General features: G+C 53.2%; 1 protein-coding gene across 1 annotated transcript in view; it reads right to left on the reverse strand.

Annotated features, from left to right (window-relative positions):
- LOC146829869 (uncharacterized) overlaps positions 1-15,032 on the reverse strand; it is a 344,867-nt gene that overhangs the window by 133,202 nt on the left and 196,633 nt on the right. The window contains exon 4 of the mRNA XM_085608536.1: positions 12,782-12,877. Coding sequence (XP_085464662.1) covers positions 12,782-12,877 — 96 coding nt within the window. The remainder of the gene's footprint in view (positions 1-12,781; positions 12,878-15,032) is intronic.

Below are 15,032 nucleotides of genomic sequence, written 5' to 3' on the forward strand. Positions count from 1 at the left end.
TCTAGCCCGCCACTCAATCTCCTTCAGGCCGCGTTCATGTTCTAGCTGGAGTTTCTTTTCGTCGTGCTCCCTTTGGAGTCTCTTCTCTTCGAGTTCCCCTTGTAGCCGTAACTGCTCGACGGCCAACTTCTTCTCTGCCAGTTTTATCTCTCCCTCGATTTTTAGTTTTGCCAGTTCAAGTTCGTGGTTGCGGCTTCTCTCTCGGTCCGCTAGTTCCTCGGGGGACAGGTTCCCCTCTGGCCCGTTGTTTCTCGCCGGGATGCTTGGTGGTTCATAGGTAGAATCCCCTTACGTTTGGGTCGGGGGCGCCCCCGTCTCGACCCAGGCTTTCAGTACTTTCTGGAAGTCTTCCTTTGTGCTTAGTCCGGTGGTAGCGATGCCAAGGTCTTTGCAAAACTGTTTTAATTCTCTATGCGTGTAATAGTCCAATTGATCCTCTCGGAACGGTGAGCTTACTTCGGTACCTGCGGCACCCAGGGAGGTTTCTCCTTCCATCTCTGTTTGGTAGTGCGTCAGTCGTTCACTGCACGCTCTCTTTCGGTGTCGGCTCGGATCCCGTCGTCTGCCACCAAATGTTGGAAAGGCGTTCGCCGGAGGGGGGTTCGATACACGTCTTGCCCACCCCTTTGACCCACCTCTCCCAAGTAAGCCGAACCAGGCGCGCACACCCTGAGATGCACTACGAACAGAGTGACACCACACGTATTCTTTGTAGGACGATAGGTTCTTTTATCGATGATTTCAAGGGATCTTTATGATCCAAAAGGCAAGTAGTACAGCAGTGGCACAACGTACCACAAATCAGTCGTGGGGAATGGGGGTAGCGGGACAGTCTTTCAAGATAGTGTCTCTGCGAAATACCCTGCGGAAGCTCACAATCCTCGAGCTGGAGGGTGTCGTGTCTCTGGGCGATCTCTTACCGAGTCGTCCTCAAGGGGAGCGCCGCGAGTCTCTCAGCAGGCACAGGTGGTCGGAGTTCGGGAGCCGCGATTCCGTCAGCAGGGCTCAGATGGTTCAATAGCTGGGGGCCGCGAGTCACTCAGCAGGCCCAGGTGACTTCAGCGTTCAGGAGCCGCGACAGCGTCAGCAGGCTCAGATGGTTCCAGGTCTTCTCTGTCCTTGTTTCTCCGGCACCCCTTGTTATACTCCGCTGGTTCTTTGAAGTCCGGAGTGCTCGCAGAGGGGGGACTGGGGTGACGGAGGGGGTTCGGCGGGATTTCCTGCCGCTCACTTCTTTGGTCTTTTCAGGTGGGTCTGGGAGGGACCCCAGACGCTCGGTAGGGGAGGCGCCTGCTCCCCAGGGGCCTGGTGGCCGATTGAGTCCTCCCGGGGAAGGCGACCCGAGGTGTGACTGGGCTGGCGCCTCTGGGTCTGGCTCGAGGGTTCCCGCTCCCTCGGTTGGGCATGCGTGGTAGGGTGTTGAGTCTGTCAGGCCTCTGGCCGGCCCGTGGATCGGGGGTGGCTGGGGCGGCCGGAGTCGGAGATGTCGTGTCTTGAGGGTGGTTGCAGGTTGGCTGGATGATGGAGAGGGCCACGCCGTGAGGCCGGTCTCACACTCCCATTGGCTGGTCTCTACAGCGACAGGAGGCTCCGGCTGCTGGCACCGAAGAGCAGAGCCTCCCATTGGCTGGGCTCTACAGCGACAGGAGGCTCCGGCTACTGGCACCGAAGAGCAGAGCCTCCCATTGGCTGGGCTCTACAGGTGTCAGGAGGCTCCGGCTACTGGCACCAAAGAGCAGAGCCTCCCATTGGCTGGGCTCTACAGCGACAGGAGGCTCCGGCTGCTGGTACTGAAGAGCAGAGCCTCCCATTGGCTGGGCTCTACAGCGTCAGGAGGCTCCGGCTGCTGGCATTGAAGAGCAGAGCCTCCCATTGGCTGGGCTCTACAGCAACAGGAGGCTCCGGCTGCTGGCACTGAAGAGAAGAGCCTTCCATTGTCTGGGCTCTACCGCGTCAGGAGGCTCTGGCTGCTGGCACTGAAGAGCAGAGCCTCCCATTGGCTGGGCTCTACAGCGACAGGAGGCTCCGGCTGCGGGCTCTACAGCAACAGGAGGCTCTGGCTGCTGGCACTGAAGATCAGAGCCTCCCATTGGCTTGGCTCTACAGCGCCAGGAGGCTCCGGCTGCTGGCACCGAAGAGCAGAGCCTCCCATTGGCTGGGCTCTAAAGCATCAGGAGGCTCCGGCTACTGGCACCGAAGAGCAGAGCCTCCCATTGGCTGGGCTCTACATCGTCAGGAGGCTCCGGCTACTGGCACCGAAGAGCAGAGCCTCCCGTTGGCTGGGCTCTACAGCGTCAGGAGGCTCGGCTGCTGGCACTGAAGAGCAGAGCCTCCCTTTGAATGGGCTCTACAGCGACAGGAGGTTCCGGCTGCTGGCACTGAAGAGCAGAGATTCCTGTTGGCTGGGCTCTACAGCGACAGGAAGCTCCAGCTGCTGGTACTGAAGAGTAGAGCCTCCCATTGGCTGGTCTCTACAGCAACAGGAGGCTCCGGCTGCTGGCACCGAAGAGCAGAGCCTCCCATTGGCTGGTCTCTACAGCGACAGGAGGCTCCGGCTGCTGGCACCGAAGAGCAGAGCCTCCCATTGGCTGGGCTCTACAACGACAGGAGGCTCCGGCTACTGGCACCGAAGAGCAGAGCCTCCCATTGGCTGGGCTCTACAGGTGTCAGGAGGCTTCGGCTACTGGCACCGAAGAGCAGTGCCTCCCATTGGCTGGGCTCTACAGCGACAGGAGGCTCCGGCTGCTGGTACTGAAGAGCAGAGCCTCCCATTGGCTGGGCTCTACAGCGTCAGGAGGCTCCGGCTGCTGGCACTGAAGAGCAGAGCCTCCCATTGGCTGGGCTCTACAGCAACAGGAGGCTCCGGCTGCTGGCACTTAAGAGAAGAGCCTTCCATTGGCTGGGCTCTACAGCGTCAGGAGGCTCTGGCTGCTGGCACTGAAGAGCAGAGCCTCCCATTGGCTGGGCTCTACAGCGACAGGAGGCTCCGGCTGCGGGCTCTACAGCAACAGGAGGCTCTGGCTGCTGGCACTGAAGAGCAGAGACTCCCATTGGCTGGGCTCTACAGCGTCAGAAGGCTCCGGCTACTGGCACCGAAGAGCAGAGCCTCCCATTGGCTGGGCTCTACAGCGTTAGGAGGCTCCGGCTACTGGCACCGAAGAGCAGAGCCTCCCGTTGGCTGGGCTCTACAGCTTCAGGAGGCTCAGCTGCTGGCACTGAAGAGCAGAGCCTCCCATTGGCTGGGCTCTACAGCGTCAGGAGGCTCCGGCTGCTGGCACCGAAGAGCAGAGCCTCCCATTGGCTGGGCTCTAAAGCGTCAGGAGGCTCCGGCAACTGGCACCGAAGAGCAGAGCCTCCCGTTGGCTGGGCTCTACAGCGTCAGGAGGCTCGGCTGCTGGCACTGAAGAGCAGAGCCTCCCTTTGAATGGGCTCTACAGCGACAGGAGGTTCCGGCTGCTGGCACTGAAGAGCAGAGATTCCTGTTGGCTGGGCTCTACAGCGACAGGAAGCTCCAGCTGCTGGTACTGAAGAGTAGAGCCTCCCATTGGCTGGTCTCTACAGCAACAGGAGGCTCCGGCTGCTGGCACCGAAGAGCAGAGCCTCCCATTGGCTGGTCTCTACAGCGACAGGAGGCTCCGGCTGCTGGCACCGAAGAGCAGAGCCTCCCATTGGCTGGGCTCTACAACGACAGGAGGCTCCGGCTACTGGCACCGAAGAGCAGAGCCTCCCATTGGCTGGGCTCTACAGGTGTCAGGAGGCTTCGGCTACTGGCACCGAAGAGCAGTGCCTCCCATTGGCTGGGCTCTACAGCGACAGGAGGCTCCGGCTGCTGGTACTGAAGAGCAGAGCCTCCCATTGGCTGGGCTCTACAGCGTCAGGAGGCTCCGGCTGCTGGCACTGAAGAGCAGAGCCTCCCATTGGCTGGGCTCTACAGCAACAGGAGGCTCCGGCTGCTGGCACTTAAGAGAAGAGCCTTCCATTGGCTGGGCTCTACAGCGTCAGGAGGCTCTGGCTGCTGGCACTGAAGAGCAGAGCCTCCCATTGGCTGGGCTCTACAGCGACAGGAGGCTCCGGCTGCGGGCTCTACAGCAACAGGAGGCTCTGGCTGCTGGCACTGAAGAGCAGAGACTCCCATTGGCTGGGCTCTACAGCGTCAGAAGGCTCCGGCTACTGGCACCGAAGAGCAGAGCCTCCCATTGGCTGGGCTCTACAGCGTTAGGAGGCTCCGGCTACTGGCACCGAAGAGCAGAGCCTCCCGTTGGCTGGGCTCTACAGCTTCAGGAGGCTCAGCTGCTGGCACTGAAGAGCAGAGCCTCCCATTGGCTGGGCTCTACAGCGTCAGGAGGCTCCGGCTGCTGGCACCGAAGAGCAGAGCCTCCCATTGGCTGGGCTCTAAAGCGTCAGGAGGCTCCGGCAACTGGCACCGAAGAGCAGAGCCTCCCATTGGCTGGGCTCTACAGCGTCAGGAGGCTCCGGCTACTGGCACCGAAGAGCAGAGCCTCCCGTTGGCTGGGCTCTACAGCTTCAGGAGGCTCGGCTGCTGGCACTGAAGAGCAGAGCCTCCCTTTGAATGGGCTCTACAGCGACAGGAGGCTCCGGCTGCTGGCACTGAAGAGCAGAGATTCCTGTTGGCTGGGCTCTACAGCGACAGGAAGCTCCAGCTGCTGGTACTGAAGAGCACAGCCTCCCATTGGCTGGGCTCTACAGCGACAGGAGGCTCCGGCTACTGGCACTGAAGAGCAGAGCCTTCCATTGGCTGGGCTCTACAGCGACAGGAGGCTCCGGCTGCTGGCACTGAAGAGCAGAGCCTCCCATTGGCTGGGCTCTAAAGCGTCAGGAGGCTCCGGCTGCTGGCACAGAAGAGCAGAGCCTCCCATTGGCTGGGCTCTACAGCGAAAGGAGGCTCGGCTGTGGGGCACCTTAGTAGGCAGAGAATGGTCTGGGCCAACTGGTGGCAGCCCGTGTGGACCTACCTCTTGTGGTGTCTCTGCTGAAGATCACATCATGCAAAGACGCAGATATGCTAAACTGTGCGCTGCCTCTTTAAACCCACCCCAACCCCATCTGGTCTTGGTAATCCTATCTGGACTGAACCCCACAGAAGGCTCCAGGATGCTGCTGTTGCAACAAACAACCTCTCAGTAAAGCAGTCAGTGCTCCTGAAGCCAAGTGTCTCCTGCACCCAATACCTATCAATGAGGTCTTGCACACCCCAAGGACTGAGACAGCCAGAGTCGGGTTAACAACGTGAAGCGTTATTGGTAGTGGTATAGTTAGGAGTATTGATAGTAGTGGTATGGTGCTGGCAATGGTATAGGCAGTGATATTGGTAGTAGTGGTGTTGGTGGCATTTTTGGTGGTACTATGTCTGTGGCATTGGTGATGCAGAATGAATTAGTAAATTAATTATTTTTTTAATGCACTCAGTGACCTCAAAGGACACTGGCGGTATTAGATGCGGTGGCATTTTGTTATTGTTAATGGTATTAATATGGTACTGATGGTATGGTGTTAGTAGTAGTTGCATTGTGGCAGCATGATGATATTGGTATTTGTGCTATTTGTAGTGGTTGTGGTGTTTGTTGATTTTTGTGATGTGCCATTGGTGGATTTGGTGGTGCTATTGTTGGTTTTGGTGGTGGTATTGACGGTCATGGTATCAGTGGTGGTATGAGTAGTATTGGTAGTGGCACTGGACGTGGTATTATTAGTATTGGTGGTGTTGGACCTGTCAGCCCTAGGGTGGTCTCCCCTTCTATTTTTGTATCGTGCCTCATTTTTTCCACCCTCATTTTTATGTTGGACTAGGTCTCCGGGCGCCTTTTCATTGCCAGGCAGTGTTAAGGTGCAGGTGCTCCCTTCTCCCAAGATGGCTGCCACAGACCCCTGCTACTGCAGGGTGGTCGTTTTTCATAGTAGCACCCTAGCTGCCAGGAGCTGGCTGGGACCCACAACAATGTTGCGATACCAGCCCGCCTTTTTGTCCCATAGTTAGAGTGGGGAAGCTCCTGGAAGAAGCTGGAACCTTCTAGAAGGGAGGTGGGGTTTTACTTTTGCCGCCTTGGCTAGAGGTCACCTGACCTAGGGCTACTTAAGAGTGGGAGGGAAACTTGTGTGGTGAGTTGGCCATTGGGGTGAAGCAGAGCTGGAAGAATCCACCAGGAGTGTAGGCGGTAGGGCCTAGCCAGGGACTTATGCCTCTGAGAGTGACAGGATTTAGGTACTGCCTCTTAAGTGAGTGAGGTGCCCTGTGAATCCCACTGATCTTGCCCAGTAGTAGGAGGACCCAGAGACTCTCTGCCAACCTGACTAGGGAGGACCTAGTCGCCCTCTCCATCCCTACCCCTGTAACAGAACCCCTTAAGGGCGCCAGATACATCTGCGCCACAAGACTTCATCTGTCAACTGAGAACTGAAATCTAACTTCAAGAACTGAAACTGCATGACAAGAGCGAGCTGTAAGCCTTGAATGCCAGAGCTGAGACTGCGTGTCCAAGCTACTCTAGTGAACAAAATACTAAGCCGATTGCCAAGACACCGGGGATCGACCAGGTACTAGCGCTGTGACCCCCGCGCTTCCTACCCTGGTCTGGGACCCCCGGCAGCGTGCTCCGCTGAGCACTTTACCCCATCCTTAATTTGAGCCCCCCCCTGCGACGACGAAGCCAGCGCGCTCACCGCTGCGGCCTGGAGGCCTGGAGGAGTGCCCTGCTGTGTCGCGAGGCCCAGGAGAAGCCCGGGGCCCCGTCGCTGCCGTCGCAGCCGAGTGAGGAGGTGCGCAAGGTCGGGGCCGAGTTCCCCCAACGCCGTGAGGACGGACGCCTGCTGACGCCGAGACGGAGGTAAGCCCGGAGGCCGAGATCCCCCCTGGTGCGCCCCCTGCTGGTCCGGAAACCGCACCGCACTTGGCCCGGGTCGTCCCCTCCGTGGGAATCCCCTCCCCTGCCTGCGCGACGGAGAGACCCCGCCGAGGGATCCTGTCCGTGTCCCCCCTTCTGTAAGACTGAGAGCGGTGCTTAGTGAACTGCACCGGAGCATAGGGACCCGCTCCGCAAGTCCTGTCAGTCTCCCCGCTGGAAGCCGCCTAAAGGAACTGACTAACATTACCCTCGTGTGGCGCTTCCCGCCACCGACCCTGCTTCCCCCGCTGGAGTGACAAGGGATGCGAGTAGCGCACTGTATGACCTGTTCCGCTCGAAAGTATTCACATGCCCGCGATCGCGAGTAGTGCCTTGTGTTATATGCTCTACTCGATAGTGATTACCTTAAAAGGAAATGCGAGTAGCGCCTTGTGTTACATGCTCTACTCGAACGAAGTTGTTTGCCAGGAGATGCGAGTAGCGCACTGTGTTCCATGCTCTACTCGATAGTAATTGTTTTGCCAGGAAATGCGAGTAGCGCCTTGTGTTATATGCTCTACTCGGCAGTAATTACATGCTAAGGGATGCGCATAGCGCATTGTGTTTTATGTTCTGCACGAAGGAAATTCTACACCAGGATCACGAGTAACGTATTGTATTATATGCTCTGCTCGACTGTAATTACCTACAAATGGTTGCGCGTAGCGCTTTGTTTCATATGCTTTACTTCACAGGATTAGGGGCCATTGATTACGAGGAGCGCTCAGTTCCACAGGCGCCATGTTAGTGAGCCCAATGTGTCCCCGTTCAAGTATCATGCTTAGTTAGACGGCTCGTTCAGGGAAAGACTTTACGTAAGCGCGCACAGCGCTAGAACCAGGTTAGGCACTGCATAAGTATCACCCAGAGTGTCGAATGTAATGTCCTGATGGTATTATAATTCATGTATTACCTTGTTATTTCCTGAACTGCATCTGACCAACTAAACTTGGATAAACTTGAAGTATTTGCATAATTGAACGGTGTGGCGTCCCTTATTGTGTGTGTTCCTAGCCCATGAGAAGCGTGTGGTGTATGGTTGCTTAACACATAGCCCTCTGGTTGCCCGACCGGCTCGCGCCACGCTACCGCCTATAGGGCCTGGTGACCCCGGGTTCCTACAGGTGGTATTTCTGATAGTGGTGTTGTTGGTGGTATTGTTAGTGGTACTCGGGCTGGTGGCATTGGTGATGGTGGTAAAGAATGGAGTAGTAAATTAAGTACTTTTGTAATGCATTCAGTGCCCTCAAAATGTATTGGTGGTGTTAGTGGTAGTGATGTTCTGTAATTGTTGAGGGTAATGACATGGTACTCATGGTGTTTAGTTGTAGCATTACAATATTGTTATTTGTGTTATTGGTAGTGGTGGTGGTGTTATTCATACTGGTGGTGGTGTTATTTCTAGTTGTGATTGTGTTATTCATAGTGGTGGGGGTGTTATTGGTAGTGTTGTTATTTGTAGTGGTGGTGGTGTTATTTGCAGTGGTGATGGTGTTAATCGTGGTGGTGGGGGTGTTATTGGTAGTGGTGTTGTTATTGGTAGTGGTTGTGGTGTTGTTATTGGTAGTGGTGATAGTGTTATTTGTAGTGGTGGGGATGTTATTGGTAGTGGTGGTGGTGGTATTATTTGTAGTGGTGGTTGTGTTATTGGTAGTGGTGGTGGCATTATTTGTACTGGTGGTGGTGTTATTTGTAATAGTGGTGGTGTTATTCGTAGCAGTGGTGGTGTTATTGGTAGTGGTGGTGGCATTATTCGTAGCAGTGATGGTGTTATTGGTAGTGGTGTTATTTGTAGTGGTGGTGGTGTTATTTGCAGTGGTGATGGTGTTAATCGTGGTGGTGGGGGTGTTATTGGTAGTGGTGGTGGTGTTGTTATTTGTAGTGGTGGTGGTGTTATTGGTAGTGGTGGTAGTGTTGTTATTTATAGTGGTGGTGGTGGTGTTATTGGTAGTGGTGATGATGGTGTTATTTGTAGTGGTGGTGGTGTTATTTGTAGTGGTGATGGTGTTATTCGTAGTGGTGGGGGTGTTATTGGTAGTGGTGGTGGTGGTATTATTTGTAGTGGTGGTGGTGTTATTGGTAGTGGTGGTGGCATTATTTGTACTGGTGGTGGTGTTATTTGTAATAGTGGTGGTGTTATTCGTAGCAGTGGTGGTGTTATTGGTAGTGGTGGTGGTGATATTTGTAGTGGTGATGGTGTTATTGGTAGTGGTGGTGGCATTATTCGTAGCAGTGATGGTGTTATTCAGATTGGTGGGGGTGTTATTGGTAGTGGTGGTGTTATTCGTAGCATTGGTGATGGTGGTAAAGAATGGAGTAGTAAATTAAGTACTTTTGTAATGCATTCAGTGCCCTCAAAATGTATTGGTGGTGTTAGTGGTAGTGAGGTTCTGTAATTGTTGAGGGTAATGGCGTGGTACTCATGGTGTTTAGTTGTAGCATTACGATATTGTTATTTGTGTTATTGGTGGTGTTATTCATACTGGTGGTGGTGTTATTTCTAGTTGTGATTGTGTTATTCATAGTGGTGGGGGTGTTATTGGTAGTGTTGTTATTTGTAGTGGTGGTGGTGGTGTTATTTGCAGTGGTGATGGTGTTAATCATGGGGGTGGGGGTGTTATTGGTAGTGTTGGTGGTGTTGTTATTTGTAGTGGTGGTGGTGTTATTGGTAGTGGTAGTGGTGTTGTTATTGGTAGTGGTGGTAGTGTTATTTGTAGTGGTGGTGTTATTTGTAGTGGTGGTGGTGTTATTTGTAGTGGTGATGGTGTTATTCGTAGTGGTGGGGATGTTATTGGTAGTGGTGGTGGTGGTATTATTTGTACTGGTGGTGGTGTTATTCGTAGCAGTGGTGGTGTTATTGGTAGTGGTGGTGGCATTTTTCGTAGCAGTGATGGTGTTATTGGTAGTGGTGTTATTTGTAGTGGTGGTGGTGTTATTTGCAGTGGTGATGGTGTTAATCGTGGTGGTGGGGGTGTTATTGGTAGTGGTGGTGGTGTTGTTATTTATAGTGGTGGTGGTGGTGTTATTGGTAATGGTGATGATGGTGTTATTTGTAGTGGTGGTGGTGTTATTGGTAGTGGTGGTAGTGTTGTTATTTATAGTGGTGGTGGTGGTGTTATTGGTAATGGTGATGATGGTGTTATTTGTAGTGGTGGTGGTGTTATTTGTAGTGGTGATGGTGTTATTCGTAGTGGTGGGGGTGTTATTGGTAGTGGTGGTGGTGGTATTATTTGTAGTGGTGGTGGTGTTATTGGTAGTGGTGGTGGCATTATTTGTACTGGTGGTGGTGTTATTTGTAATAGTGGTGGTGTTATTCGTAGCAGTGGTGGTGTTATTGGTAGTGGTGGTGGTGATATTTGTAGTGGTGATGGTGTTATTGGTAGTGGTGGTGGCATTATTCGTAGCAGTGATGGTGTTATTCGTATTGGTGGGGGTGTTATTGGTAGTGGTGGTGTTATTCGTAGCAGTGGTTTTGTTATTCGTACTGGTGGTGGAGTTATTTGTAGAGGTGATGGTGGTATTCGTAGTGGTGTTATTGGTGTATTGGTATTTTCTTTTATCCACCAGCACTTTTGGCAGAAGATCCCTGACTCTGTGTTGCTATTGTTGCGTGCTTTTAGTGAATCCTGCAGATCATTCTGTGGTAAGATTTTTCATGTTTCATGTAACATGATCCATATATGTTCCCTTGTTCTATCTAAGCCTGGTGTTGTTTCTTATGCCTAGTCACAAGTCAGACAGTAAGAATCCTCAAGAGATCCCTCACACGGTGCATAAGACATCACAAGGACACTTTCCATGCCCCCCTGCTGTGAAACAACACAAGTTGGATTCTTCGTGCTGTGTGGGACAGAGAGGGGCACCATCCTGCATCCAGGGAGCTGGTCTCACCAATGACATGAAGCAGAAAGGCTCTTGGGCGCTGCATACTCCACCTCTGGCTATGGTAGACTTTAAAAGCTAATCCTCATCAGCAGAGAGTTCGTATGAAGGCAATCTTTAAACATCCATGTGCTCTCTCTCCACAATATGTCCCTTATATATAGTCTCCATTGCCGCCATAACTGGGCTGTTCAGTACCTTCATTTTGTTTATGTCTTCAACTAGTTTGAATTCCAATAAAAGCAAATAATAAACCCAGCCTGTCTACAAGTCATCTAAGCGCCCTCACCCTGGGAAAAGGATGCGTGGAACCTCACAACCCACCTTCGTCTTTGTTAGTTCCTAAAGCTGATCATGTTTCAGGTAGGTATGGGAGAGGTTTATTGGACATTGGCCCATTTCCCCTCCCCACATGGTCAACTGGTATATCTGCGGTGCCTGAGGCCCAACAGAGGTCTACAAGGTGAGAGCAAGATTAGCTAGGCTACACAACAGGATAGGTGGTGGTGGTACTGGTGATAGTGATGGTGGTACTGGTGGGGGTACTTGACGAGTGCGGTGGGCAGTGGTATTGTTTATAGGTTTGATATTGCGGTGGTGGATTTGTCGACATTGTGATGACAGTATTGGTGGTATTAATTCTGACGGCGTTGGCAGTGTTGAAAATGGTATTGTGATGGTGATGGAGATATGACTGGTGATGGCACTCACAGTGGTATTTCATGTGATTTATTTGTGCTAGTGGTGGTGTTGGCAGTGGGATGATATTGGGGGTTGTGGTATTGGTGGTAGTATTGGTGGAGGTGGCCTTGGAGGTAATCTTGGTATTGCAGTGGTGATATTACTGAAGGTGTGAGTGGTGGTGATGTGCTATTGGTGTTGGAGGCATTGCAGTGGTAGAATTGGTGATGGTGTTATTGAGAGAATGCATGAACTTTATTTATAATGTCCTCAGCAAAATCAAAAGATATTGATGGTGGTAGTATTTTGTTATGATTGGTGGTATTTATGTTATCTGTATGGTTTGATGGTATTGGCATTTGAGCTATTGGTAATAGTGGTGTAAATGGTGTTGGGATACTGGTATGTTTTGTGGTGAAGCCATTGGTGGTACTCGTAGAAATGGTGGCATTAGTGGTTGTGGCATTGGTGGTAATATGCAGGTGGAATTTAGCATTGATGGTGGTACTGATATTTGTGATATTGGTACCACTGCTGATGGGTTACTGGTGGTGGTGTTATTTGCAGTAGTGTATTGGCGGGAGTCTTTTTGACTGGTGTGCTGTGGTGGTATTTGTAGCATTAGTGGTATTAGCGGTGGAGGTATTGATGTTACTGGTAGTATTTGTGGTTGTATTTGTGGGGCCATTGGTGGCAGTGGTATTGTTGGTGTTGCATTGATGGTATTGCTGGTGGTATTGATGATATTGGTAATGTCAGTGGTGTGATATTGGAGGTGGTGAACTGCTAGCATTGGTGATGGTATTGCTGGTTGTTTTGCTGCCGGTGGGGTTGCTATTGGTGTTGGTATTGGTGGTGGTATTGATGGTTTTGTTACTGGTGGTGGTGTTGGTATTGGTATTGGTTTTGATGGCATTGGTGCTGTCAGTGATGTGGTATTGGAGGTAATGCACTGATGGTATTGCTGGTGGTATTGATGGTTTTGTTACTGGTGGTGGTGTTGGTATTGGTATTGGTTTTGATGGCATTGGTGCTGTCAGTGGTGTGGTATTGGAGGTGGTGCACTGCTAGTGTGGCTGGTGGTATTGATGGTTGTGTTACTGGTGGTGGTGTTGGTGTTGGTATTGGTGGTGGTATTGATGGTATTGGGGGTGTCAGTGGTGGGGTATTGGAGGTGGTGCACTGCTAGCATTGGTCATGGTATTGCTGGTTGTGTTGCTGGTGTTGGCAGGGTCTTCTGTGCCTTCATCAAGTGCATGATGATGACATGGCAACTGTAGCAGTAGCAGATAAGTGGTGCAAGTAAGTGAAGGACTTACTGAGACGGAGCAGGACAAGCAAGATGGAGACCTGAAACATCAGGCAGATCCCAAATATGAAGGCCCGCTTCCTCCAGCGACGAATCTCCAAGGAAACTGTTGAAGAAAATGAGAGGTGAGTGATGGAGGAAGGGTGGGGGCAGCAGCAGTGAACATTAGTGAGAAAGAAAAGTAATAATTCTCTGGATCACCCATTGACTAGAATTGGATCAAACGGAGCGGGGTACCCTTGTCATAAAAGACATCAGTGCAGCTTGTTATTACACACATGGACCAACTGATATAGGAAGGGTACAGCTTGTAGTAGCAGGCAGGGTCACTTGTTGTTACAGGGAGGGTGCAGCTTGGAGTCACAGGGGCTTGCAGTTTGGTGTCACAGATGGTGCAACTTTGTGCCACTATGAGGGTGCAGGTTAGTGTCATAGGGAGGGTGCAGCTTCGTGTCACAGGGGGGTGCAGCATGGTGTCACAGGGAAGGTGCAGCTTGGTGTCACAGGGAGGGTGCAGCTTGGTGTCACAGGATGGGTGCAGCTTGGTGTCACAGGATGGGTGCAGCTTGGTGTCGCAGGAAGGGTGCAGCTTGGTGTCACAGGGAGGGTGCAGCTTGGTGTCGCAGGGAGGGTGCAGCTTGGTGTCGCAGGGAGGGTGCAGCTTGGTGTCGCAGGGAGGGTGCAGCTTGGTGTCGCAGGGAGGGTGCAGCTTGGTGTCGCAGGGAGGGTGTAGCTTGGTGTCCCAGGGAGGGTGCAGCTTGGCATCACAGGGAGGGTGCAGCTTGGTGTCACAGGGGTTCAGCTTGGTGTCACAGGGGGTACAGCTTGGTTTTGCATGGGGGTGCAGCTTAGTGTCGCAGGGAGGGAGTAGCTTAGTGTCACAGGGGTGCAGCTTGGTGCCACTGGGAGGGTGCAGCTTGGTGGCACAGGGAGATGCAGCTTGGTGTCACACCCAGGGTGCAGCTTGTAGTCATAGGGACGGTGCAGCTTGGTGTCACGAGGTTCAGCTTGGTGTCACGGGGAGGGTGCAGCTTGGTGTTGCAGAGAGGTTGCAGCTTGATGTCACGGGGAGGGTGCAACTTGGTGTCACTGTGGGGTGCAGCATGGTGTCATAGGGAAGGTGCAGCTTGGAGTCACAGAGAGGGTGCAGCTTGGAGTCACAGAGAGGGTGCAGTTTGGTGTCACAGGGAGGGTGCAGCTTGGGGTCGCAGAGAGGGTGCAGTTTGGTGTCACAAGGAAGGTGCAGCTTGGAGTCACGGGGGTGCAGCTTGGTGTCATAGAGGGGTGTAGCTTGGCATCACAGAGAGTGTACATCTTGGTGTCACAGAGAGGGTGCAGCTTGGTGTCATGGGGGTGCAGCTTGGTGTCACAGGGAAGGTGAAGCTTGGGGTCACGGGGATGCAGCTTGGTGTCACGGGGGTGCAGCTTGGTGTCACAGGGAGGGTGGAGCTTGGTGTCACAGTGAGGGTGCAGCTTGGTGTCCCAGGGAGGGTGCAGCTTGGTGTTGCAGGGAGGGTGCAGCTTGGTGTCGCAAAGAGGATGCAGCTTCTTGTCACAGGGAGGATGCAGCTTGGTGTCACAGGAAGGGTGCAGCTTGGTGTCCCGGGGAGGGTGCAGCTTGGTGTCCCAGGGGAGGTGCAGCTTGGTGTCCCAGGGAGGGTGCAGCTTGGCATCACAGGGAGGGTGCAGCTTGGCGTCACAGGGGTTCAGCTTGGTGTCACAGGGGACACAGCTTGGTGTCACAGGGAGGGTGTAGCTTGGTGTCTGTTGGAAGGGGCGATCTCAGGGGGGTTACAGAACACGTTCCTGTCCACGCCGTGACCCACCTCTCCCAGAACCAGGCCGAGCACGGGCGGGGGGGCCCTTCCAGGAAGGGGTCTCGTACTTTAGGATCGCACTCGCTGAGCTGGCACTACTTGACAAAGGGACACCACACAGTAGGTTTCAATAAACGGAGATCTTTATCTAAGATTCTTTTGGATCTTTATGATCCGCAAGGTAGTCTTTGGTCAATACAACAAGCTTGGTAATTCTTTGACAAGGGGGGTTGGGGTAGCGGGACAGTTCTAGGTTCAGAGTCCATGCCGAGTATCCTTCGCACAGCTCTCAATCCTCGAGCCGGGGGACACGGTACAGTCTTGGGTCCAGCCGGACCAGTGTATTCTCGAGCCACGACCTCGTCCGCAGGGCTCCGGGAGGAAGGAACTGTCAATCGGGAGATCTTCGGGGAGCCGCGATTCACTCGGCAGGCTCAGCTGGTC

Source organism: Triturus cristatus, chromosome 5_2 (genome assembly GCF_964204655.1).
Source record: "Triturus cristatus chromosome 5_2, aTriCri1.1, whole genome shotgun sequence".
In the NCBI taxonomy this organism is placed as follows: Eukaryota; Metazoa; Chordata; class Amphibia; order Caudata; family Salamandridae; genus Triturus; species Triturus cristatus.